Source organism: Osmerus eperlanus, chromosome 22 (genome assembly GCF_963692335.1).
Source record: "Osmerus eperlanus chromosome 22, fOsmEpe2.1, whole genome shotgun sequence".
NCBI classification, from domain to species: Eukaryota; Metazoa; Chordata; class Actinopteri; order Osmeriformes; family Osmeridae; genus Osmerus; species Osmerus eperlanus.
The window spans coordinates 9,574,521-9,601,975 of NC_085039.1; the positions used below are offsets into that span (position 1 = coordinate 9,574,521).

The following is a 27,455-nucleotide window of genomic DNA, read 5'->3' on the forward strand; positions in this document are numbered from 1 at the left end:
TGTGTGTGTGTGTCTGTTTGTGTGTGTGTTTGTGTGTGGATAAGGAGGATCTGTGTGAGGTTTAAAAAAGGTGGTTGTCCTCAAACCCATTCACTGGATGCCACACCCTACAGAAATCCACAATACCTGCCTATCAGCTTTCATGCCAACCCTAATTCAACACACCTGATTCTATGATTTAACTGACTGACAAGGTGAATCATGTTTGTTCCAACTGGGGTTGGAAAGTTTGCCTTTCCAGGAGCAAGGTTGGAGTGGCAACCTACATGTGAGTAAATATCCAAGCCCAGGGTTTATCATAGCTCTGTTGTATATCAGACACAATTATTCATCACTGTGGTGTCATTTGGAATGCAATGTCCTCAGGAAATATTTCAATAATATACACTTTACAGTAGAGGGCAGTATCAAACTTCAAACAAGAGTTTTCAGACGCCAACTAAATTTATATATTATTTATTTATATATATATATATATATATATATATATACACATTTTCCACAGAAGTCTATCTGCATATGTACCAACGCACATTCATGAGGGCCCCTGAAAACAATCACAAGAGCAAGTGAACCTCTCACAGGTTATCAGTCCATTCATCTGACTTCTTTTTTTTATTTGTTCAGTGCTTCAGGAAACTGTTAAACCATGATGAAGAAAGTGTTTTGTCCGTCTCCATAAACGGAGTGACTAAGTTCAGTTGAGTTCTGGATTTTAATAAGTATTATCAATCTGCAGATTGGGAGAGAAAACCAGACCTCTGACAATAAATGACCACACAACACCAGGCTTAGGTCTCAATCATGTCTCTCTCAGCTCTGAAAGCCGGAGGACCATCTTTTATAGGGCACAGGAATGTAAACATAGATAGTGACAGTCAGGCAGTAATGACGTTACAACAGTCTCAGAGGAAGAGATTCACAGCTCCCAACACATGACCACTCAGACTAGAGAGATCATAGTTGGCGCTCTCCTTGTAGTCATGACCAAGGACGTTTACCCAGTACTTTCTCCTGATCACGAACATCTATTAACCCTGACGCATAGACACCATCTACTCTTATTAATAGCAAGCTTGCATGAGAACATACTAACTAGTATCCAATGACTAGTTATATTGATTAGTGAATAATGTAAGCACACCGGAAATCGCAATTTCTTCCACAACCATAACACACCTTTTAACCTAGTTAAGCTCCTCAGACCATACAGCATGCTCTACCTTATCACAGAGGCCCAGAAACTTCCTTGTTATGGAGTTAATCATTCCCTCAGGGATCATTCAGACACAAAGCAGGTAGCAGTCAGGCCCACAGCTTCATCAGGAAATGGCTTGCCAGAAGTATCGCCCACAGTTCCCAGAAAGCTCTGTGGGCCTCTCTTCCATTGCTGGACCCTGTAACCTTGCTGGGACCAGTTACTTGGCTGGTCAAGTAACGTTTGGCTCTGGGGTTCCACAGGGAGCAGGTGTAGGGTAGCTGCCCAGACGTTGAGTTTCTTTTCAAGGTACTGCAGATGGTCAAGCCTCCTCGTGGCTCCACGCGCACCGTGGTGGTGCACGTGGTGTTCCCCGTCAGTCTTTCGGGGCCTTGGAACCAGTGCACCTCTCCCTCAGGGAACACCCCTGTGAAGGTGCAGGAGTAAGCCTCGGCTGTTGTAGTCACGTTCGGGCCCGTGTAGCACTCTGCAGAAAGAAGGGACAAAGGGGGAGACCCAGTGAACATCGCTATGGGAACGTGCCGCCTCGTCCTCCTGCTTGTCTGATTTGTGTTAGCGGGTTATAGGTTACTACTTTGGACCGTTTCGGTAAACTACGCTTAGGGGCGTTAGTAGTCATTTTACTGCAGTCGTTTGGCCAGTGTGCAGGGCACTCACCGTCCAGAGTCACATTGGTCATAGTGCACGCTGTTCCTTCTGCCGAGCTTAGCTTGCAGACGTATACCCCCCGATTGTCAGGCTTAATCCCAAGCAGGGTGAGCTCCAGATGAACACCTTCTGTCATGGCACATATGTAGTCATCCGTTTCTTTGGTGGGGTGAGAGGTGTTTACTTCACATATGACCCTATTGCTGTCACTGTGGGCCCAGTTCATTGTGACATGGCTCCCCGGTAGTGGAGGGTGGGTGTTGTTGCAAAACAGGCTCAGGTTTTGGCCACACTGGGCCATAAATGAGGGGCTAATGCTGAGCCCTGAGTGAAAACAAAACCAGAATTCACAAATTAGCGGCTGGTTTATATGGCAGGAGACAATTTTCAAACGCTGCAGGTCGTAAAAGTCGTGTTGCAACTCGACGGAGCCTCACCTTCCTCCGTGGGTGCCGTGTGGACTATGAGCAGAAGCAGTCCCGTCCGTAGAAAAGACTCCATAATCACGGTTGCTTCGTTTCACACACGCATATGCACAGCTACCCACACAGAAACGTACACGATGTCACCTTGAGTTGACAGAACCATAATGTGCATGTATACAGTGTTGTGGACGGGGTGGTAATTTACCTCGGTGAGATACTGTTAACGTGCTCCTCTTTGCCTCCAGGGTGGTTTACCTCAGTCCTTGGCGTTCTCCTCTCTTCCTCGCCAACAAATCGTCAAGCACTCAACTGTACCATTACTCGAAGCTGAGAAGGGTGGGCCATGATTTGACCAATTGCAGCCGACAGTTCTGTGAGAGAGAGAAAATGAAATGAGATAAGAGGCAGACAAAGGAGAGCGAGAGAGAGCGAGAGAGAGCGAGAGAGAGCGAGAGAGAGCGAGAGAGAGCGAGAGAGAGCGAGAGAGAGCGAGAGAGAGCGAGAGAGAGCGAGAGAGAGCGAGAGAGAGCGAGTGAGAGCGAGTGAGTGTGAGTGTGAGCGAGTGAGTGAGAGTGAGTGAGGGAGAGGGAGAGGGAGAGGGAGAGAGACGGAGAGGGATGGAAGAAAGAGGAATAATCCTTTATTCATCTCACAGCTGGTAACACACATACTCACTGTGTTTCAAGTTTGAGTTCAGACCCCCCCCCCCTCCGCCAATACAAAGATAATAAAGACTAGAGAATACAAATTCTGTAGTCTTTTCAAGACCAGACAGGGTCTCTCTAATGACTATTTTTATGTGTGTGCAGTGCCACTAGAATTTTTCCATCTCAGCATGTTGTAACACAGGCCTGGTGTTGAGCAATGTGTTTGTGTTTGTGTTCGTGTTTGTGTTTGTGTGTGTGTGTGTGTGTGTGTGTGTGTGACTACTGCCAACATGCCAACAGAGAGCATTGTGGGACCAGATAACTATTCATTCTTGTCACTTTTTTAGGCAGAGCATCTCTGTGCTTCCACATTAGGACGGTTTGGTGCTTCGCTTCTCGGGTGAGTTCGCAGTAATGTGTGTCTAAGCAATCAGAGCATATCCTCTCTTAATGGCCACGGCTGGGTAAAACGCCCTAGCCTGATGTGACACAAGCTTCGTCCACTAGAAGCAACTTTTTAATCAAACATGAAGTCCAATAATAACCGCTTCGCCGTGAAACCTTTTTCGCCGACTACGCCACACAGCATTTCACGCTTTTAGCCAACCGCTTCGCTCCCAATGACAGAATTTCCCCCGTCCCCTCAAAATACACAAGCTGCCGCGGCTGTCGGTAATTTCTCTAAAGCTTGTCGAAATTCATCCCGTACTTAATTGCTGTTGGAGCTAGATTACCCAGAGTGCCAAATCTTCTGCGTAATAGTGTTCAATATGATCCAGCTCTAATGCGGTGACTCATGCAAGTTCGGCAAAGATAGTTGAGGAAGGCCGTAACACTCCTGATAAAAACTCTTTGACATTCATTTGGGATTTAGGTGGCTGTTGAATTCAAGTTCTGATGCTGGCCCGAGTTGTCATAACGATGAGTCAGGTGGATTTATGTCTGCGCGCCCCTGGTAATCCGAGACCAGGGGACAGGTCTGATATTGTATGTACCAAACACTGTCACTCTGAAGTTTAGTCTAAACCCTTTTGGCATGTTGGAAACAAGCTCAAGTGGAATGTTATTATCCAGGGACCACACTAGTTAACACATGAGTCAAATCTACAAGTTTGCAATCTTAAAGGGCAAAGTGGCCAGTACAAAGTGTCAGTACAATATAAGCACTGATTATTATTCCAGTTTCTTAATCGCAGACTAAGACAACCAACAGTCAAACTAATTTACAGTCTACCAATTCACAACTGGGTGGAATATGCAAATTATTCTGTTCAGCCTCTCCTGGATGGACAGCAGAGGACGTTTCTAGAAAATGTCAACTGGCGGGCCCAAGCTGTGGCCAGTTGTACTGTTAGAGGGGCCAGACACTAAACATTATTGTCATTTAGTTTTCTTCACTGCCTTGCAGGCATTAACAGACACAATCTATCTATCTTGTATCTAGGGAAAGCTAACCCAAACCCTAAAGGATTTAAATACCAAGCAACTGCTCTCTCTCTTACTATCTCTCTTAACCCTTGTGTTCTCTTCGGGTCATTCTGACCCATCAGTCATTGTTACCCACCGTTGTATTGTGACAACTTTACCGCATACAAAAACAAAGTGAAGCATTTTCTTTTAACCGTCGGGCTGTCTCAGACCCTCCACATTGCGAAGGTTAAAAGAAAATGATTTTTATTTGTTTTTGTATTGGGTAAAATTGGGTAAACACAACGATGGTTCGTTATGAACCTTTGGGTCATGTGACCCGAAGGCAGCACAAGGGTTAATCTCTCTCTGACTCTCTCTCACACGCACGCACGCACACACACGCATACAGACACACAAACACAGAAACGGCAGTTACTGCAGACCTATGGAGCTGAGAGAATACGTTTTTCTATGGACGCTACTAAGCAACTGAGAGGTAGGAAACGAGGGCGCTTTTAGGCTGGGTCCATTAACAAAAGGCCAAGTGTGTTACAACATCTGTGTCCCTACCCGCGTCCCTGACATCTTTACCAGAACCCCTTAACCCCACCTCACCTCCCGCCCCCAGGTCCACAGTGACATGGGGTGCATGACATGTTTGGGGGAGAAAACTATGACCCGTGTTGCCATGAGACATGACCTCACATTTCTGATTTGTGTCCACTGCTCAGTTAGTTCTGAGTTTGAATACATATGGCCACCAAAAAAAGTAGTTTTGAATGTTTAGTCTAACTGACCAGAAACTCACCTATAGGGATGTTGTACGTTTCAAGCCAGAGTGCCAGAGATATGTTACAAATACATAATGTAATATAACAATAATAAAAATGAATACTAATTAATTACAGTAGTATGTTCGTTGATGGAAGGGTGCATGCATAGGTGCGTCACGTAGTCGTCATCCTATAAAAGACAAGAATGGCTTTGGTGACTTTCACACAAATGGAATTTCACATGACCTAGTTGTCTGTCAGTTCTTGCCATAGTTTAGTCATCCTTTTATCAGGAAGATTAATGAACATCTGTTTCTCTTCCTTCATGGATATGTTGCAATCTTTGCTTGCCAGCACTAAGTATAATCTCAGAACTTGTGTTTAACATCCACGGTGTGTATAGCCGAAATGACATGTCAGCAAATGCACTTCAGTGTACGTCAGTAATCAAACTCACGGCTGAGAACAATCTCTCTAAGCTCATGTCGACGTTTTTAACGTCTTAGTATCACCCACGATTCCAAACACCCTTCCGTCAACATGCATGCAAACCAATTGTTCAGATGTGGCAATACCCAAACGATAGCCGCTTGGTTGGACCATGAATTGGTAAAGCCTGCACATCTATGCTTTGACATGTCTCCTTGACAACACATTCCTGTGAGCAACAATCCAAACACTTCTTCGCAGCATTAGCAGATGTCATTCAAGATCTTGAATGAATCATATCCTGTAATGTAGCTTCCCCATGACTAGCTACTCAACGTGTTCACAATCAACAGAGAAGCAAAGTGAGGAGTCAGGTTCTGGGTGCTTTCCTGCAGTCGACATTGGGGCCTTTCCAAATGACACGAAGAAGGAACGTCTGAACAGCTTTTCTGTTTCACTTTCCATCTGCGGCCAAATGATCCCCCATGATAGACAGTAGTCTTAGACTCTAACAGGAAAGCCAAGTCTGATACTGTATGGACGCTCTCGTTAACACAAACTTCTCACGGTGGGACTGACATGCTGTTTGTTTACTCTGCAATCTGTGCGGCGCGTTAGCAACAAGGCCCTAATGTACAGCCCTTACCCCTTAACTGCTGATGGCCATGTGGTGAACAGGCTTATCGATAGACCTCTTGCCTCCGTCGATCGCACTCACTCCCCTCTCTGCACACTGAGGGCATCTCGCTCTCCGATGGTTACGAGACGCTTTTTACGAGAGACCCTCTGACGCCTCAGCACACTCGTCGTAGTTCCAGCCTCATGCCTGTTAACAGTCCATAAAGAAGGGTTCCCGTGGAGACGGCAGGGAGAGGGAGTTGAAGTCCCTGAACTCAGACTCCATCACAGAGCCAGAGGAACTGGTTCAAAGGATATATTTGCTTTTATATTCCTGAGTGAAGGTTCAGGTTCAGTAGAAAGAAGTGTATTTTAATTCAAAGTTCAAATGCACACATTAAGGTCGATAAGAATATGCCCTTTATTTCTTTTTATGAGCAGGTTTATCACCAGCACTTGCCCCTGAGGAAACCAAGTAGTAAAAACAGATTAAGTCCAAGATTCTTCCTAGTGAAGTCTGACAGAACTTAAACTTTTAAATGACCGTATTGATGATCAATTTCACAAGGTTGTTTAAAAAAAAAAAAAAAAAAAGTTTTAAACCTAATTCAGATGACAAAATTGTTATTCCAGTGATGTTTTTGAATGAATGGAATTAGAATGGAATACCAACCCTAAAGGCTAGACAGAGAGGAGACACTGATCGATGAGGTCATCTTGTAAACTGAGGGTAAACGGTCTACCCTGGTCACAATCAGTTTTACACACACTCCATCAATGTAATATCACATCTCAACATATGAATTCACAGGCTTCATAAAATCAAATACCTATTGATTCTTGTCTATGCTATGAGATTGATCCACTCAGCCGCTACATGAAGGCGCCCATATCGTCCCACTCAGGAGAACAGGTTCTCAGTGCATCGAATACACCCCTTCAAAAAAGGGGTGGCGAAATATTGACAGAATGAAAAGAAGCAGGGTCAAAGTGGTTAGTTTAGCGCCGTTAGCGATGCTAGTGCAGATTCTCTACGACCAGACAGAGACCAAGGGAAACTTGATTAGCCTAGCTTCACCATCTTAGGTCACACTATGGATTCATCAAACCATTAACATCAAGCTACCACTGACCCTACCAATAACCATTTCATTACTGGTTGTTAGCTTGTCCCTACAGACATAATACAAAATGTCAACAGCCAGTCCTGTCCTCAGTTTCAGATACTGTAGCTGTACATGCATTGAGTTTTATTGTAATATGTTTAGATAACAATGTTGTTTGCAACCACAGGCCTGGATTTAATCATCTCCATCAGCTGACTACATGCTGATTCAAGACTTGGGCTTTTAAATGCCACCATATCGATTTTTTAAAATAATGGCTCAAGATCAAGATGGCTAGCAAACCCACTGGCTGAGCTATTGTGCCTGTAGCCCTTTAAATATCGGTAATGCCTTGGCTTTCATAAGCAGCAGTTTGCCTCAAGCAACCGTGTCTCTGAGCCACAACACAGTGTGATATCTCACCATGGGGGCCGATTACAGTCATCTACCACTGTAAGAGTGTAGTCAGTCATTTGGGCGTGACGTCTCCAGCTACACTGCAGGTATGACGCGACCGCTCATTGACTCCGGGCTCCTCTCATCCCACTGAAAACCACCCCTCACTGTGTAATCAGAATTAGGCCCCTCTGGTAATCCCCCCCCCCCCCCTCGCCTCTAATCTGTGAAGGAAAGGACATCTCAGAGATCCTTGTTTTCTTTTGTCTCGCTTGTAAACGGTTGCCATGTTTGCCCATATATCCCCCTCTGTAATCCCCATGGCGAGCAGAAGCTGGGAAGCTTTGATGTGGGAAAGGGAGGTAAACTCCTGTTTGAAGGTGGTGGTGGGGAGGGGGGGTGAGGTTATCCCTCAGGAATGAGCTCTGAGGAGATCAGGGATGCATCCCGGCAGAATCAGGGATGCTAATCTGGTTTGGGTTTAAACATGCTAGCTAGCTATCCAGCTACCAGCTAAGTAGATGCACAACCATGCTCACACACTGGGTGATGTTTGCCCGGTGGGTGGGGGGGGATTAGCGTTTGGTGTTTGCTTCCACTTTGTCAGTCTATTTGATAAATTTGGATTTCCATTCTAAACATAGCTCTCATTCTGGCTTCACTCCTGGATAGGAAGTTACTCGGCTCACCCAATGGTGGTGATTTACGATTGGGTGGTTTGATGTGCTTCGGACTCCCTGGGTTGAGATGAGCCCAGAGCGATTAGCCGCACGCCATGTCCTCTTCACCGGTTGAAGAGCTAATAAGTATGAATGGGGTTTCCCTGGCAGGGATCTCAAATGAATATTTCTCCTCGATTTATGAGAAGGTGAGGATTTATAATGAAACTGTGTGAGACTATAAAACTTCACTCCTCCACACTCCCAACGCTACCAAAGACCGTCCAATGAACAATAGTTCCAAACGGCCATCACGAATAGTAGCGACGGTATTTTGTTGCCGAGTAACACTCATAGTATGCAAATATGTAAAAGACAAACTTCTACCTCCACCTCTATCCATCACCCCTTTTTCTGATACATCTACAGTGCTTGAGCCATATCTATCTGATCCTCGTAGTCACCTAAATCCAGCGTCCAGTCTGGCCGGCCTTCGGACCTACAAGGTGAGATCGGTGTGTCAACCCACTTGCCAAACCCTGTATCAACGTAAACCTCAGGTAAGGCTCATGGGCAGTTAAGACCCTCTATTTTCCTCGCTACCTGATTTAGTAGCAGCTGAGAACAATGAATTTCGTCGGGCATCTGAGGAGCGGCTTGTTTGATTCATGCTTTTGTTTACAGGGGTTGCCGGAGGGACCAAGTGTTAATCCTGCCGTGATGAGAGAGCGAGAGAGCATGCCAAGGGGGTGTGTGGATATATATTGAGAATACTTGTTAGTGGGTGTGTGTGTGTGCGTGCATCTCCAGAGTTTACTGGCAACATGTCTAGGCTCAGAGTGAGAAGGAGAAGGGTGGAGAGAGGGGAAAGGAGGGGAGCAGTTTTCGTTTTCACGACAGAGAGAACAGGGTGAATCTGAAGAAGGCCGTTCCTCAGGAGATAAACGGAGGCGGATAAGGCCTCTGTTCTTATCCGCTGTTTCTGAATATCTGGAATGTCGACCCCCTCGACAATATTTCCACAGGTTGTTTAAAAAAAAACAGCAAGGTGAGGCCACCGTGAAGAATTTCCCGTATAAACAAAAGCTCCATTTCAAACAAACAAGCTGCAAAGGGGTTGTTTGGGCAATGGATTTGTTGGTCTCAATCCACGTTTTTTTTTTTGTTTGTGTGCTTGCTTTCACATGTCTCCTTTTCTACCTTTGCTTGGTGCATCTCTCAAAATTGGATTCCTCTCAGGGACATTCTGAGAAATCCAATCACGGTGTTTGATTGAACCCTTCCCAGGTGTGGCTCTTCCCAACCTCTATAGACCAACTCCAAGTCTCACGCCATTTCCCCTCTGCTTTCCTCGTCTCTGATCCTCCAATCACAGCTGAAAGTAGCTTGCAAGCATCGACAGACACATTGTCACCTACGAGGGGGTTGAATTGAACCAACGGCTTCTTTTAGATCGTTGGCCTCCTACGATGGCACCCATAAAAGCTTTACTCTTCACATCTGATGCTTCTGGTACCTCACAGCTCTCCCTTTGTAATGAGCTGGGGTTGACTTTGATGACAAAATGGCCGCAGTTCCATCACTGTTCCTACTTTGGTGATTCCATCGTGGCTGAAGCCATTTTCTTAGAGTGAGCCCCTCTAAAGTGTTGTCCATTATCTTCGACGTACTGTAGGTCCCCAACACAAAGACACAAACGACGAGCAAACATGGATGATAAATTCCTGGTTGGTTTAGGCAGGACATGGCGTACTCGTCAGCTGGAAAGGTCGGCGCAATCACTGACATCATAATGTATTTAAAAATGACAATGCCAATGTTTAGTATTTTAGGAAGGGATGGAAATTCTTGTATTTTTTCCTGTATCCTCTTCATGGAATCCAAAATTCTTAGCAACTGGGAATGAGTCACATCCAATTTAAATCTTCAAAACTTTCACCGTTCCGTTTCCACTCAACAAATGAATAAACTCTAAATGACACTTTTTTTTATTTAATTAATTTTTTTATAAAACTTAAAAGTCTGCCTGTCGGGGGAGAAAAAGTAATCGAGTGTGCTTTTTCATCGACTTTCACAACACTCGTTGCAACTTGAACTTAAAAAAAAAAAAAACTACCTCCACAGCAGCCAGAAGGGCTTGTCGCCTCCCGTGTCAGACGTGTGTTTGTGCTGCACGCAGCTGTAGGTGACAGCTGGGCTAACACTCATCAACAGAGGTTTGTGCTGGATGACCGCCAGGGCTTGGTCGAAGAACTCTCACTGCCGAGGTGACACAAACACTGTATCGCCACTCAGAGCTCCTGCACGCGAGGGAAATCAACAAGGACTTTCTCTGGCATAGACAGACAGATAGAAAGACAGAGAGTCCTGCCTTATGTGCACAAAGAGGATGTTACTTGTTTTCCCTTCTGGTAAAGCTATTGTATGTTCTTGAATTGTTTTCCGGCAAAAAACATTCCTGCGCAGTTAATATAAGTAGGGCGGCTTTGTAGTTTCCAGTAAGGTGCCAGGAACAGAAGATCATGGAAAATCCTTCAAAGTTAGTGAAAGGAGGAAAGAGTGAAGGTGAAAGGTCCATTTGCTAACAATGCAAAAGTAAACACTTCCTTTGTCTCACCATTGGGCCATTAACCTAGTGTCACTTCCAGGATTCAGCACTATTCACACACTTCACAAGCGAGGCTGCAACCTCTCATTAGATTTATGCTTCCTTTCCAACTTTGAGTTCCATACCAGTTCCCAAATATTCTTTATCAAATTGGAAATCATGTCAAACAAGGCATTTGGCTGAGGCAGACTTTTGGAATAAGACAGATTTATTTGGGGTGTCGAGGGAGCAGAGCCCCAGACATGGGGGGGTCAAAACAACATGTTATGAGATTAGGTATCATGTTAATCCTGTTCTCAGTTACCCCACCAGGCCCCAGGGCACAATCTCAGCTTGACAACTGGCATTATGGGAAAAGTTTACCTCAGAAGATGAAGGAGAGAAAATAACACCTTCCATCTTTGACAATTTCCTAGGTTCGGTTGCCTGGAGCTACACAAGGTTTCAAACCTGAGCAAAAAGAAGCGATCACAGGAAAATATTGCAGAGTTGTATCATGATGTCATTACATCAGCACCTTAATCAGTGCTGCTCCCTTCTTGGTTCGGTTCAGTTTGTCCTACTTTAGGCTTGTCAAAAAGCCTCCAGCCTTGTTATGCACCACAGAGTCTTGAAGGTATGTGCTGTATCTAGACATCCAGCCTGTAGTATTAGCCATAAGCACTCGAGCACTCATCTGCCATACTGTCAGAGTGTGTTGACTACTCCTCCGGCATCTACCATTCAATTTAGCTACACTCGGTCTCCTTCCTCTTCAGCTTCACACCATCAGTATCATCAGTTTTGTCATTGTTAGCATCTAGCAAGCGTTCATGCTACTATACATTCCGTTCTTATTATGATCCTCAGCAGGCGCCAGTTGTTCAGAAGTGATCGGATTGGATTTTGGCTATTGTATTGGATTAATGGGTTGTTCAAAACGGAAAAAAAGGATCCTTAAATTGGATAACGTAATCCAGTCTTGGTTTTGATCTGGATCAAACCTTCTATATGTGTTGTTTAAAACTTTTTAGGAGGACTGGGATACCTTTTGATCAAAAACAAATCTAGATCATTCTGATCCCAGCAGAGCTTGAAAAAGCTGGTCTCTCCACAACCGAAGACGAAATCTGAAAGTTCTTTAATTTTTTTTAAACCATTGGACATTTAGCCTTTTTCTGATTTTGAAACACGTTTTATATATTCACATTGTATTTGTGAAGAATGTATATTTGATTGTTTGTATTTCTTTGTGGGTCAGATGATGGCTCTGACTGTTTGGATTGTTTTATTTAGCCTTTTTCTGTCTTCCAATCAAAACACATAAAAGTGACCCCATGATGTGTTATTGAACCTGTTCTTTACTTGCTAATAGCCTACATTGTTATATGTACTACCATTTATAACACTGGGAATCCAAATTTGGTCTTTTTGAAAAGTTTGTATATGGATCAGGTTGATCCAATCCAATGTTGCTTTGAAAAACCAGCACAAAAGTAAGACTGATTATTTGATCCTGGATAGCAAAACATGGGATTTCAAAATCCCAATAATTCTGATCCAGATTAACCCTTGTGCTGCCTTTGGGTCACATGACTTTCTTTTAACCTTCACAATGTGGGGGGTCTGAGACAGCCCGACGGTTAAAAGACAATGCTTCACTTAATTTTTGTATGCGGTAAAGTTTTCACAATACCACGGTAGGTCACAATGACTGATGGGTCAGAATGACCCGAAGATAACACAATGGTTAAACTGTTTTGAACAACTGGGCCCTGGCATTAGCTTTCATTAGCATTGCTAGCATCATCACCATATCTTACAAAGAACAGTGAAAGCTGGAATGATCTTACCGTGTGTTGTCTCTGTCCTCGCTCTCTGGTTAATGAAACTACTGCTTATCCCTCCCCTAAAACACACGCACTGGAGCTCCTCTGCTTTGTGAATCTCCTCCCCTCCTTTTTGCTCAGTGTCTTGCTGATTACTCAGCACTGTGGAGCAATAGTTCCCTAACTTCCTTATTCAGACCATGACATCAGTCTGAACAAAACCCATACATTCTTCCTCCTCCCAACATCTTTCAGATGTCTGGAATGGATGTTTGAGACTTCCCTTTTCCACTTTCAAACCACAGCATACAGACCTCCAGTACACATGCTTCACTTAAAGATTGCCCTATATCATCACAGAAGCCAAAGTGCACTCTAATAGAAACTCAAGGAGAGACATCAGAGCACTTGGTACATGACGGCCCTCCGACGAAGGCACCTACATTTACATTTAGCAGACACTCTCATCCAGAGCGACTTACAGTAAATACAGGGACATTTCCCCCGAGGCAAGTAGGGTGAAGTGCCTGGCCCAAGGACACAACGTCATTTTGCACAGCCGGAATCGAACCGGCAACCTTCTGATTAATAGCCCGATTCCCTAACCGCTCAGCCATCTGACCCTCTACCTAAACATTTGAAAATGGTATCGATCTACCACGGTGCATACCGTACAGGGTTTCCCCCTCATTCCTTCGTTGTGCAGCGTGACTGTACGTTTCTTCGCGCTGCGCTTAACTAACCCAGGGGACCGACGGGCGTGGAGGCCCGAACCAAGTGAGGAACATCTTCTGATTTGTGCCGCCTCGCCAAACGACGCGTCGAAGCTGCCGCCATTCACAATCCAATCGATTTTTTTCTCAGGCGTCGCAGATTTCTTTCAGAATAAATTGGCTTTGGGCGTTGTAGTGAGGTCCACAAGACCACACGGAGCCAACATCTTGCCACACCTGAAGAGTGATTCAATCACATCAGACAAACCTAATCAGACCTTGTGACACCCTCAGTATGCTGATTACCCACCAAACGCCGATGCAAAGGAACCATAGAATGGGGGGGGACGACCTCCCCAATCTACCTAATCAGCCCTCCTGCTAGCTTGCAAGCTTCAAAGGGCCTGATTTAGACAACACGTCTCCAGCGACCATTTGCTATCCGTTTCGGCGGCGATTTGAACAAAGAACATACCTTGATCAGAACTTTTGAGGAAAGTCTTGAGACTTCACCTTTACCACAAGAGTACAAGGTGGAGAATTATGAGAGGGATATTTGTGTTATGTTTGTTACTTTGTTTTAATGTTGTGTTCACTGAAATCTTGATTCTAGTAACAACTCCTTCTTCCTGAAAGATAACCACGTCATTCTTGGTATCTACACAAAGCTTATCATAATAAAACAATCATTCAACTATATTTTGTAACTGTACCAAGATGTCCAGAACAATATTTGAACCATCGAATGATCAGCCAGAGATCAGATCACACCTTTGGTAGGTGTGAAGGAAGGAGGGGGGAGTTGAGAACCCAGCTTCCCCCAATCCACATCTGACCCCAGACGGGTCCTCCCTCGAACTGTATAAAGCCCTAAGATGACCATCAATCTCTGACTCCAGCGAAACCGACCATGGCATGAACGCCATCAGGATTGGCGTTCCAAGGACGTCGCCAAGCTTCTCCTGAGATTCAACTTTATAGTGATCGCGACACTATCTGGACGTTTCAACAGAAGAACCAAAAACGCAATTCCAAATGCGACTTCACTGAGATCCCGCAGACTCAGTCACATGACCCAGCGCAGCCGCGCTGTGACTTCAGATTCTTCAAATGGACCTTTGGCGCAAACCGCCCTCAACATCATTGATCAACCCCTGATCAAACGTAACTATGGCTAACGCTCTTTCCTCCTCGACATGGCATTGGCGTGAGCTCTGTTTATGATTTGTAAGGATGTAATCACTGACTGTACAATTTCTGCCTTTCTTTAAGTTAGACCATTTCATTCTGTTCATTGAAACCAATCTCTCATATCAAACCCATAATCCAACTTTTCATAAGATCTGTTTACCTTACTTGAATAAATTCATTGTAAAGATATTTTGATGTGCGTGTTCACTGATGTTACGATTGGCTCTACTCTTAGAACGAATTCATTCCTAAAGATGAGACTGATTATTACATATTAAACATAGGATTCCCTAATGTCCTAAACCAATATTAGGGTGGTGCCCCAGACTTTATGATAAATTAAGTATTTCTATCTTTAAACGAGCAAACCCCGCTACAGCGTGAACCTGTGGGCACATCGGAATGTTTCTGATGTCGGAATAACACACGCGCTGCTTGCACGCACACACAAATAAAAAAGGGTGGTTACTGGGAACTACAAAGTACAAACTTTTGTACAGCCTGCGACAGCTCACACATGGACACTGTGCAGTGATGTTCCAGCACATTTTCAACTGCTTCAGAGCATCAGGGTGTAAATCTAGCACAAACCCACACGACACTACATTCAACTCCAATCACGACTGGGTTTCAGGATGTAATGTCTATCGATAATAATCTGGCGCAATTAGCCTTCAGCCTGTGTGCCGAAGAGAGAGTGACAGTGCCCGGGGGACAGAGGGAGGAGAGAAAGATGATGCTCCTTCCAGCCCTGTCCCACTCTATTCCTCACTCCTCTCCTCACCTCGCTCTTCCTTCGTTCTGCCTCTCACCTCACCCTGCACCCGAGGGCCCCTGCTGGCAGAAATAACAGGATTTCTCTCTGGTGGACCTTTACTGCCCATCAATCCTGCTACCGTCTGTCCCCCTGTCCATCGCACTCGTTTGCTCCCTCCCTTCATCCCTCGTTCCGTCTTTCTCTCCGTCCCCTCATTCCCTTCCTTCATCCCTCGATCCCCACGTTGCCTGCTGGGCTATATCTCCATCCCTCCCCTCCCGAAATCCATTTCTCCCATCCCTCCTTCCTGTCACACTCGGCTTGGCTCCATCCAGCCATCGCTGCGTCCCTCTGCTCCTTCCTCTGTAGGGCCTGCATGATGCTGGGTTTGTCTGCCTCAGAAACACGGCCCTCGGAAAGCCAGCATAACTCTGGATTGCTAGGCCTTCTGTTGTAATGAAAGGCTGAAGCCCTTTCATTAAAGTGTCAAACGCACAAACGCGCACACGCTCATAAACACACAGTCGGTAGGGCAGACACAGGTACACACTGTTATTAATTGTGCTGTGCAGGAATTCCCGTGACTTTTAGCACGGAGAAGAACCAATACTGAATGAGCGATCTCTTGTGTGAACATCAAGGCGGCTTAAAGCTTTGAACCTCTGGGACGTGTGTGTGCGCGTGTGTGTGTGGCAGTAGAATAGCTGTGAGAGATGGCAAAGCGAGTCGACAGGTTGACAAGAGGGGGAGAGCAATGGGAGAAGCACAGAGAGGGGGCTAATGTCGACATTTGAGAACAGATCGATACGGCCCATCGATCTCTGCTTGAAGGGGGGGGGGGGGCGGGGGGGGATGTTTGGTCACGCGTGCGTGCGAGTGTATGTGAGCCTCGCCCGCATGCATCCGCACCTGGACCCACACACTGTTTCTACTTTTACTGTCTGCCAACTGGATAGTCTGGTTTTGATCTCGGGACTCAGTCATCTTACTGTGTGTCGTGCCGTCCTCCTTCCACCTCCCTAGTCTTTTTCTTTCCACCTTATCTCTTTCTCTCTCTCTCCCTCCCACTGTTCCTTACACGTTCTCTCCCTGCTGGTGGTTGCACGCATGTAGGAACAAGTCTGTGCATGCGTTTGCACTTGTAACTGTGTGTGTGTGTGTCCATATCCTGACAGACAGCCTGCTCGCTAATGGAACTCTGGAGTGTGACGAATGTGCAGGGAGACTGTCGCAGACGCCTGCCCGTGTGTCCTCTCCAACAAAAAAACACTGTGCTCGGACATCACTTGTAAAGCAGACAGTGTCGCTACCCAACAGGCTCTCCATTGTCCACTGTCAAAACATCCTCCAGGAAACCTTGCCTTAACCCTTGTGTTATCTTCGGGTCATTCTGACCCATCAGTCATTGTGACCCACCGTCGTATTGCGACAAATTTACCTCATACAAAAACAAAGTGAAGCATTTTCTTTTAACTGTCGGGCTGTCTCAGACCCCCCACATTGGAATGGTTAAAAGAAAATAATTTTTATTTGTTTTTGTATTGGGTAAAATTGGGTAAACACAACAATGGTTCGTTATGAACCTTTGGGTCATGTGACCCGAAGGCAGCACGAGGGTTAAACATGAACACATTTCTTCCCACAACTCAAGTTTATTGAGGCCAGATTTATAGTGCGTGTGTGGGGACGTTTTGGTAGCGCAAGTTGTAAACACTGTCCTGGGCTCTGCTGCTTTGCTGGATGAAGCCAGTGGCCTTTGTTCCACGATGACCTTGTGTTGTGAGTGAAACGCATTCTCCGAAGTCCCTCTGAGGCCCTGTCCGGTTCATTACCCCAGCCAACATTACCCCAACCATCTGCGGACAAGCATATTAGAACATAATGAACTGGGCTTTCTATACACCGGTGCTCAGCTGGAGAATCTGTCCGTGTGTGTGCACATGAGCGAAACTGACTCTGTTTGGAAGTGAGTGAGAGACTGTGTGTGTGCGTGCGTAGGCAAGAGCGTCGGTTCCTGTGCGCATGAGAGAAAGTGTGTGTGCGTGCGTGCGCACGGTACGTGCGAGTGTGAATCTCCTGGGACTTGTTTCTCTGGCCCAGCTCTCCACCAGAGTGTGTGTCTCTCTCTGAGTGGGGGTGTGTGTACGTGACTTGGCCTCACTTTGTGCCAGACAGAAGAGCTGTTTACACTTCTAGTTTATTTTCTTTCCCCTCTCCGTTTTGCATCCCATCGCCTGGTGTCCTGTCATGCTGTGCCCGGAAATCAATAATGTCATTCTTAACTAGTGAAGGCTGTGAGCAAGAGTAATTACCGTCACCATTATCTGACCACATCTCTCATTATACTGTAAACAGCTTTCATTAGCCTTGCACGCTTGGCCAGCGGTAAGAATGAGACGCACACAAAGGCCACAGATGCACAGACACACACACACATGCACACACACACACACCCATGCACAAACAGACACACACACACACACACACACACACACAGATATACAAACATACACACCGTACACACCCCCTCAGGCATATAAATAGACAAAGCCGCAGACGAGCGCTCTCAAAGGACGTCCTCCCGTCCTTCTCTCCCTGACCATGTTGCTCAGTTCATGACGTCTTCCCCCCCGACAGTGTCCGAGGCTCCCTGAGGGGGAACGAACACTGACACCGCTGACATGCATCACATCGCACCGGGATCAACTCCTCAACCTCACCCCGACCCACCAACATATAACAGCGTGACAGGGCTGTGCTGCGCTCTCCACACCTCGGCAACGAGGGAGGCCGGCCAGTGCTTTTAAGTTGTTGTCATAACACAAGTGAGGAGGGCTGTCTGACTCAAAGCAGTGGAGATGGGAGTGGAGTTTCCGATGTTAAATACAGAACACACTCGCATAAGGCTGCTGAGGACACGGTACGTGTACATATACAGCATGTATTCCATTATATATACACAGCCATATATATACATACAAGCCTGGACTGGTGGGCCAACGCACTTGGGGCCGATATGATATGATATTTAATATATTTATGTATAATTTTATGTATAAACTGTGGTCTGAGCAAAAATGAATTTTTGCTCAGACCACAATCAGTCTGACATCACTAGAGCCTGTTAAGAGATGTGATTGGCCTAGCCTAGTGTCAGTATGGAAAATGAACCAATGGGTCACTGCCCATGCTTTATGGGCCGGTCATTGGCCAATTTTAAGTTTATACATTAAATATATATATATATGTGGCCATGTTATGTACTGTTAAGAAACTCTGCAGTGGACCCATTAGTATGGAGCCAGGTGAGGACCAGTGTAGCGCTCCATGTTGGTCGCTGTGTTAGTGACCTTTTGAGCTGAGCAATAATCGTGCTTCATGGGGTCCTGTGATGGTGTCTGTTGTCGTGTCGCTTTGATCACGGTCGGAAGGAGAGTATTCAGTTGCAGTGATCATGTCTGCCTGGGAGATGGATCCGGGAGGACTTTCATGTACTGTTGTACATTGTTGGGTTCCTAGCTTAAGAGAACTCAAGCGTGATTTGGTATTTTGGTGTGTGTGTTGTTTTTTTTTGGTCTGTGTATGTGTGTGACAGTTTCAGCTTTGTGTGTGTTTTGGCTTCAGCCTTTGTGTGTGTGTGTGTGCGTGCGTGCGCGCGCGTGTGTGTCTGCATACCTGCGTGTGCCAGGCCTAGATGAAGTCCCCGCCTTTTCACAGTGTTTAGGGAAGCGTGGCCTGACCTGCAAATGGAAGACTGGAACCTTCTTCATCTGTATTCTGCTGGTCGGCGTTGCGTGGCGCGCTTGTTATATTACTGCCTATCACCCGGGCGGCAGTTTGCTAATGGTGTCAGCAGACTTCAATTAGCTCTCTGCCACGCTTGGCTGCTCTGTCCTTTCAGAGAGACCGGGCCTTAAATTGTCTGAAAATACCACGGCCATTAAATGTGAATGTTTAATGGCTGTTTAAACCCCCGATCCGTCCGAGGTGCGAGCAGCAAAGCAAGGGTAAGGTTTTTTTTGGGGGGGGTTCTGAAGCTTCGATTTTTTTCGGAAAAACACGCTTTTCTTTTTAGGCCATTTTTCAAGGGGTGTGATGACTGATCTGATGTGAATCGACTGAGGTAAGCCATGTGGAGATGTGTGCTTTGACCCATCCGATCACGTTAGATCGCGTCAGATCTAATTGAGGGGAAAGAAGGCCTGTTTGGAGTACTGGAGCTGGGATTTTAGACTTTAGATTTTTATAGAATGCACGTTTTATTGAATGCAGTGTGGAGAAAGGTTTGTGTTGTAAAACCTTGGTAACTATGCGCTGGCTGTGTTCACAAAGGACACGATCGGTGTCTTCGGAGTCTTCCCACACACAAGCATCCTCCCACAGATGAGTTCTGGAGCCGGACATCTACACATGAACTCACAGTGTCTGAAGCTGTCTGCTTATTGACACACGCAACAGCTGCGGTGCATGAAGTCAGCCATTGACATTAACAAACTGTCTAGACTGGCCCTTTCAAAATAGAAACTCATCCATCTCTGCTTCTTTGTCTCTCAACCTGTCTTCTCCCCCCCCCCCCTCTGTGAAACAAATAAAATCAACAGCTCTCGTGACATATCCTTCCACAAGGACATCTTATGCGAAGAAACGAGCGAACAGATAAAAGTGCACGGCGTCTTTCGAAGTAGAAACGAGGTTTCCTGACAGGAAGCAAAACAAAATCACCCCCGATGTCATTTTGCTTGACGTCCGTTCCCTTGACGAGCGACATCCCCTGACATCTGCTAATAGATGCTGTTGGCGCCGGCCTGTGAAAGGCACATTGGCACAGCGTGGAGGGCCTGACTGACACCTCATGCCGACTCCAGCTGCCACAGCGCTCGGTGCCACCCTCCTCTGGGCCGTCCTTTGTCCGTCCGTGCCCACCTCACAACGCTCCTTCCTTCCCTCCCTCCCTCTCCTTCCTTCTCTAGCCCTCCCTCCCTCTCCTTCCCTCCATCTCCTTCCCTCCATCTCCTTCCCTCCCTCTCTCCCCTGCAAGGTGAAGTCATTAACACTCCACTCCAGTCAGCAGCTGAAGGGAGTTGATTGGATGACGTTTGCAATTTTAATCATGGAACTCGGGCCCCCCCCCCTCCCTTCATCTCTTCTTCCTCCTCTCTCAAGGATTGGAACGTTCTCATGTGGAAAACAGCTGGAGAGAAACTTCAGAACAAGATGAATTCCAAAGAAGATTCTTTTGATCAATCTTTGATTCACGGTATTAAGGAGCCGATCCTTTTGGACTCACTCTAACGTCGTTTTTTGTTTTACAACCTTAAACAGGTCACGCGTTCTGTTGTAAAGGGACAATGCAATTAGAAGCACACACACATTTCACATTTGCGCCCGCTGCACACCCGGCGACAGGGTTGGATTCATGTCTTCCCCTCTCTCTCCCACATTATTTCCTGATTTGCTTGCTTCCCTCTGCCCTGAGGCTCCTCCCACTAGGAAGGTCAGGAGGTTAAATCAATAGCTGGAAGTTGACTGACAGCCAAAGTCTGCCTGCACACTGAGACAGTGGCGAGAGTAACGCCCTTCAGAGAAGGTCATGCATGCAGACACGCACACACACACACAGACACACACACATACGCACACGGGGTAAAATACCCTCCTCATCTGCTCGGTCAATTAAAAGGCAATTAAACGCGCCAGCAACAGCCCTCCTAAATGAATTATCTAACAGCTTTGATTCAACGCAGACTCAGTTTGACTCCTGGTATCATCATTTGGACACGTTCTGACAAGTTTCTCCCGGAAACGACCTAACTTCGGTCCTTCACACCCCTCCCACACCCAGGCGGGCGTGGACCAGGCCAGTCCATGATGCATCACGGGGAGTGAGTTTGGGAACTGCCTCCCTCCGGTCGACTCTCTCCCAGATGTCATAAGCAGCAGGAGCGGTTGTCTTGGCGATGGCATGTTTGACCGCAGTCGCCCCCCCCCCCCCCCCGGTGGTCTCCCCGTTGTTACGGCCAATTAGGAGGGACATGAGTATTCCTGGGGCGTCGCGCCTCGCCAGCGTGGTGCCAGCCTGCGCGAGTCACAGCCAATCATATTCAAAGTGACAAAGTGATGGTGATGGCACACCGTGACTGAATAAATGATGGGAGGGAGGGGGAGGGCGGTAGAGTCAGGGGAGGGGTATGGGGGGGTGGACGGCTCCTCGGAAAGAGGGATAGATTGATGGGTCGGGTCTCTATCATTTTTATGGGAGTTAAGCGCTCGCCTCTGCCTCTCCCTCCTCTCCTCGCTCGCTTTGTTTTCATGTCGTCCTTTTCCTATCTCTCTCTCTCTCTGCCTCTCTCTGCCTCTCTCTCTCTATCTCTCTGCCTCTCTCGTTCTATCTCTCTGCCTCTCTCGTTCTCTCTCGTTGTATCTCTCTGCCTCTCTCTCGCTCTATCTCTCTCTGTTTCTAATGACCCCAAACACCAGCCCATTTGTCTCTGAAATACACATGTACCTCCCTGCCTTATTGGTGGTGTCTCTCTAGTAAGGCACCTTAACTCGTTCACTCTGGCTGTGGAAAATGCAACTCCACCTCGCATGGAGATAGATGACCTCTCTGCGACCACAGCTTTGGAATAGGGATGAAATTGCCCTCATCTATATACTGTTGCTGTCTCACACACACACACACACACACACACACACACCAGGAGACACACGCTCCACGACACACGCACTTGGACAAGACGCTACACAGACTTGCTGGTGTTTACTGCAGATGTCGGCGACAAAGCCTCGTCCATCCACCCTAACCCTGACGGCTGCTCCCGGCAGCAACCACACGGCGGCAACACTGACCCGGACGTCGGTTCCCCACAGTGATTCATGGGTTTAATCACGCCGGGCCGGGCAACCCTCCCACAAGCCTTTGAGTTTGACACACGACCGCCTCAGCGGGGCCCTGGCGTCATTTGTCCTATTTAGGACACCATAGTTACACCGTGTGACAATTATGCCTGAGGATGCGGCGTGAGTCCGGATTCTGGCAGCCTGCCTCGCGTCTGGAACAACGCCCGTGTTAGGTGGAGCCTGGAGACTCAGGTTCAATTACTGTCCTCAAGATCCCCACTGGCCTGTGATTGGTCGGTGCTACCTTTCCCGAGATTGGTCTCTGATTGGACACTTCTAGGCCTTCAGGACTTCTATTGGTGGATCGTCGTTCACAACGCATTTTAGTGAAGGGTTATTCGTTATGCTTTATCTGTGTTCGGGAGATTGGCCCATATCGTGCCCTACTCTGTCCTATCCAGTATTTCATTGATAAACAACCAATGCTGGAGTTGTTGTTTTTTTTTAACGGCCCTGGCTAAAGCGTCCCTATCTTTTGGACAGCGGCCATTAGCCAGCGCTCACCTTACAAGTAATCCTGTCCGTGGCTTTAAGTACACGAGTGGCCACGATGACAAACCTCTATTGATCCTCCGCATCTTTTATTGCTACATAAGGTGAAGAGGAGAGAGGATCAATGGGCGTCCTTGTGTTCCCGTTCACACCTCCCATCCGAGGCCGCCCCCCCCCCCCCCCCCCCCCCTGGGGGTCGCAGCCGTGCATCACTGGGCCCAAACGAGCCCCTTAACCCTCGTGCTGCCTTCGGGTCACATGACCCAAAGGTTCATAACGAACCATCGTTGTGTTTACCCAATTTTACCCAATACAAAAACAAATGAAAATTTTCTTTTAACCTTTGCAATGTGGGGGGTCTGAGACAGCCTAGCTGTTAAAAGAAAATGCTTCACTTTGTTTTTGTATGCGGTAAATCTGTCGCAATACGACGGTGGGTCACAATGACTGATGGGTCAGAATGACCCGAAGATAACACAAGGGTTAACATGCCCCTCCGCTAACGCGGTGTGGGGAGAGCGAGGGCCAGGCCGCGTCTCAACGCCGGGCGGTGAAAGTCTCCCCGCCGGCTGTGAGCACCCACTGCAATTTTCCACATTCTGTCGCGCACTCTATGATTTCCTGAGGTGGCAGAACACTCTGGACTGGAGCAAAGCCCCGCCTTCATCCCACACTCCGGGTCGGAGAGGAGAACATCCACATGCATCATGCGTAGAGATTGCAAGCACCTTGATTGGCGTGTAGTTAATTCCCCCGTGTCCCCCAGCTGGGCTGAACTGGCCTGCAGTCTGGGTCTCTCTGACAGTAATCTCATTACACTGGTAATTTACATCTGACGGAGAGGGAGAGATTGAATTAGGAGAGCGGCCAGAATGAGAGACAGGCGATGAGAGAGACTGTCTGGTCTTTCCTTCCTTCTTCTCTTCTTTCCCCCCCCACTCTCTCTCCATCCGTCTCCTCTTCACCCGGCGTTTTCTCTCTGTCTTTTCCTTTCCTTATCCCTTCGTTCCTCCTCTCCTTCACCTTTTCCCTCCTCTCCTCTCCACCTCTCTTCCTCCCTCCCTCCAGGCTGCCTAAGGCTGAGTCCCTAGACCCTCGCTATAATTGAGTGTTTTCGACATCACAGCGGATTGCGGTTGAGTGTGCGATGTTGTGTCTTTGGACACTTGTACGTAACTTGACAGACATGAAAGCCGTAAGTGCTTTTGAAAGGGATGGAGAGAGAGGAGGCAGAGACGGCCGCGGTTTGAAAAGGCTGTCTCTTGCTGCCCATCTGGATGTGTGTGTGTGTGTGTTCACGTCTCAAGGCATCATATCCAGTTCCGCTTCCACAGTGGAGTCCCTCTGGAACCTTGTCACCCTCTCTGCCTGCCCTGTCATTTACATTACATTTACATTTAGTCATTTAGCAGACACTCTTATCCAGAGCGACTTACAGTAAGTACAGGGACATTCCCCCGAGGCAAGTAGGGTGAAGTGCCTTGCCCAAGGGCACAACGTCAGTTGGCATGACCGGGAATCGAACTGGCAACCTTCGGATTACTAGCCCGACTCCCTCACCGCTCCACCAACTGTCATACTTTGAGACGGTTAGATCTGTCACATCAGACGTCCCTCTGGGGACCCCACCTCGGTCCCCTCTAGCCCCCCGGGCTCTCGGTAAGGTCCAGCACAAAGCCCTGAGGGCGCTGTCAACCTACAGTATCTGCCTGATGTTCCACAGAGGCACATCACTCGAGCCGTGCGTGTGTGCCCGTGCGTGTCCGGCTATTGTGCTGTACGGTTGAATAAGAGGCCGTGTGTGTGTGAATGTGCGTGTGCGTGGGCACGTGAATACAAGGTCTGATACAAGCCCAGCTCGGAGACGCAAGCGTAGACATCATTCATTCAGACATGCGACTGAAAAGCACTTTGTGCTACACCGAACCGTGTTTCTATATGCTGGGGTTCTTCTTATTCCTGGCTGTACCTGCAAAGTAAATTTGAATCACAGTGCAGATTGGTTGTGGTTGGTTAGTTTTCAGAGGAGATGGGCTGTTTCCTTCCCCAGACATCTGGGGGTGGCGAATACACACACACACACACACACACACACACACACACATACAGATATGTCAAAGCCGCCACGTAGCTGTCACTCACACCCGCTCCTCCTAGACAGCAAGGAAGGATCTCTCACCCTGGGATCCCTATGTGAGTGTGTGTGTGTGTGCACAAGTTGCTCTCAGAAGTAATGAAAATGCAAATACGCTCTTCTCTCTTGATCTCCGCTGTCTTGTCTGCAGATAACCCCTTCTTCTCCCGGCCTCCTCTGATGTCAACCTCCCTCCCCCCCACCCCCCCACCCCAAGACACGCCAATCTCTCCCCCGCATCCCACCTCCCTCGTTCATTACGGACACATCAATGCCCGTTATTGTTATGTCCTCTCGGTCCGCTCTGCACTCCTTCCATCCATTCCCTCCGTCCTTCCATTCATCTGCAACGTTCCCCCCGCTTTATTCGTTCGTTAGATTCCCTTGTTCAAAAAACAACAACCAGGCAGCGTTTTTTTTTTAATTGGAATAAAGAGCAGTCGGAATGAAAAAACGATAGAAAGGGCCCATGTAGCCGGAGGAGGGAAGCGATGGAATGATTAACGATTAGCAATTAACTGAAAGGTCTTATTTCCAATTACAGTTCATGAGTAATGAATTGGTTTTTGTTGGTTTTTGCTCGACTCCAGACGCCAAATTAGCCTGTCTTTGTTGTGGGTGCAGCAGGAAGGAGGTGGGAGGGGCCAGGGAGGGGCCAGAGAGGTGGCGGTCCATAACAACAGGGGCCGCGTCTCAACAGTCTTCAGATGTTTCCTCTCCTGGGAGTACTTTGTTCTCCACAGCAATGATCCACCGCTGTGGTGAATGGGATCGTGCACGCACGCACACACATAAACAACAACAAAAAAACACACACACTAACACACACAACACAGCCTTTGCCATGACAATATGTATGTCTTTATGGACCGTGACTGCAGTGCTGACTGTCTCTCCTCCACCCCTTGATTTGCGGTATTCCTCCCAAAAAAAGAATTGAAATTCATCAACGAAATTCGATTTGGCCTGCGGTACAGAAAATTGAATTAGATAGGTTACAATGGCTCCAGGCTATGGAATTACTCTGCTTCATTTGAGGCATAAACTAGCCCCGGCCAGCATCTGTGACCTCACATCGACTGTCCGAGAGAAGGAGAGAAGAAGAAAGAAAAAAGAAATTGGATCGGCGACATCCTCTGTTCCTGCTCTTTGTTCAACCGGAAAGAGAGGACGACCAAGACTGTGACACACGCAGCCACCGGGCGCAAATCAATCTCCCCCCCCTCCACACACACTCACACACACGCACACAAAGAGACCCCCGGTTTCAAAACAGTTTTATCGCCTTGTCCAGAGATGTTTGCTTAGCATTAGGATTCCCTTCACACGCGCGCGCACACGTGACCAACGTTGCTATACAAGTGTCTGTCCTGTCACGGAGACGCCCCAAACGTTTGCTAGAACTCTCCGGATGGGAACGTTTTGAAACAAAGAATGGACATGGTGGCAGTATTATCCTGCCCCCCCCACCCCTCCCAACACCCACACACTGGCTTCCCTGGTCCTCCCTCTCCCCTCCCCAGATAACAGCCCACCCAGACCACTGACGTAGACCTGCAACTCGTATTGGGGCAGCCACGGCACCTCCTCCTGCACAGGACACACCAGCTCCACGTACGGGATGGTATTGTGACCTTTATATAACCGTGTTGTGGAATCCCAGACTGCACCATGGACTACACTACAACTCCCAGCATGCATGTAGCGTCTGGAATACAAAGCAGGAAGTCACTTAGGTCACTCCCAGGGTAGGCTATAATCCTTTTCGCTTGCCCGGTGGGAATCACTGGCCACAGAGCCACACGCCAACCAGGTTTCTCAGGGAGAGCGTGTGTCCACTAAGCAGGCTACGTTGTTAGCATGTGGGTTGGTGCACAGTGGGTGCTAACGTCTCCAGAGGATGAGCTCCATATGCCAGGCGTGCCTGTTTGTGACAGACTGCTCTTCAGGCTGCATTGATCTCGGTTCCTTGCTTGTGTGTGTGTGTATGCGAATGTTTGTTTGTTTGTGTGAACTGTGTTTGTGTGAAAGGTTTGTTTGTTTGTGTGAACTGTGTTTGTGTGAAACTCTGTGCTATTTCAAGACACACACACACACACACACCGCAGGTATTTGTCAGTCCAGTGTTTGAGTGCAGGAAGTTTCAAACTCTCATACTCCCCCGCCGACTCTCTCCCCTCGCCGACTCCCAAACTAAGAAGGGCGGCTAACAGGGAGCCACAGCCCGTCACTGGAAATGACACGTCAATGACGTACTCACGCATGACAGTGTCTGCGTTTTCGGGGCCTGTCAGATGTGCCCATCTCTGTCTCTCTCTTTCCCTCGCTCTCGCTATCTCTCTTTCCCGCTCTCTCTCTCTCTTTCCCTCACTCGCTATCTCTCTTTCTCACCCTCACCCTCTCCCTCTTTGCTCCAATGCTTCAGTGGTTCCACTCGCTGGTGAGGGTAATGGGACCGGCGATGTCCCTGACTATTTTCCATATTCTTTTTTTTTTCTCACTTATACGCATAAGTGATGGGT

General features: G+C 47.4%; 1 protein-coding gene across 1 annotated transcript; it reads right to left on the reverse strand.

Annotated features, from left to right (window-relative positions):
- Window positions 1-791: 791 nt before the first annotated feature.
- LOC134008866 (uncharacterized) lies at window positions 792-12,875 on the reverse strand. Its single transcript, XM_062448447.1, has 5 exons — window positions 12,771-12,875; window positions 2,498-2,663; window positions 2,305-2,406; window positions 1,877-2,191; window positions 792-1,685 (listed from the first exon to the last, which is right to left on the reverse strand). Exons 3-5 carry the CDS (start codon window positions 2,366-2,368, stop codon window positions 1,306-1,308), a joined length of 759 nt encoding a protein of 252 aa, XP_062304431.1. The 5' UTR covers window positions 2,369-2,406; window positions 2,498-2,663; window positions 12,771-12,875; the 3' UTR covers window positions 792-1,305.
- Window positions 12,876-27,455: the final 14,580 nt, after the last annotated feature.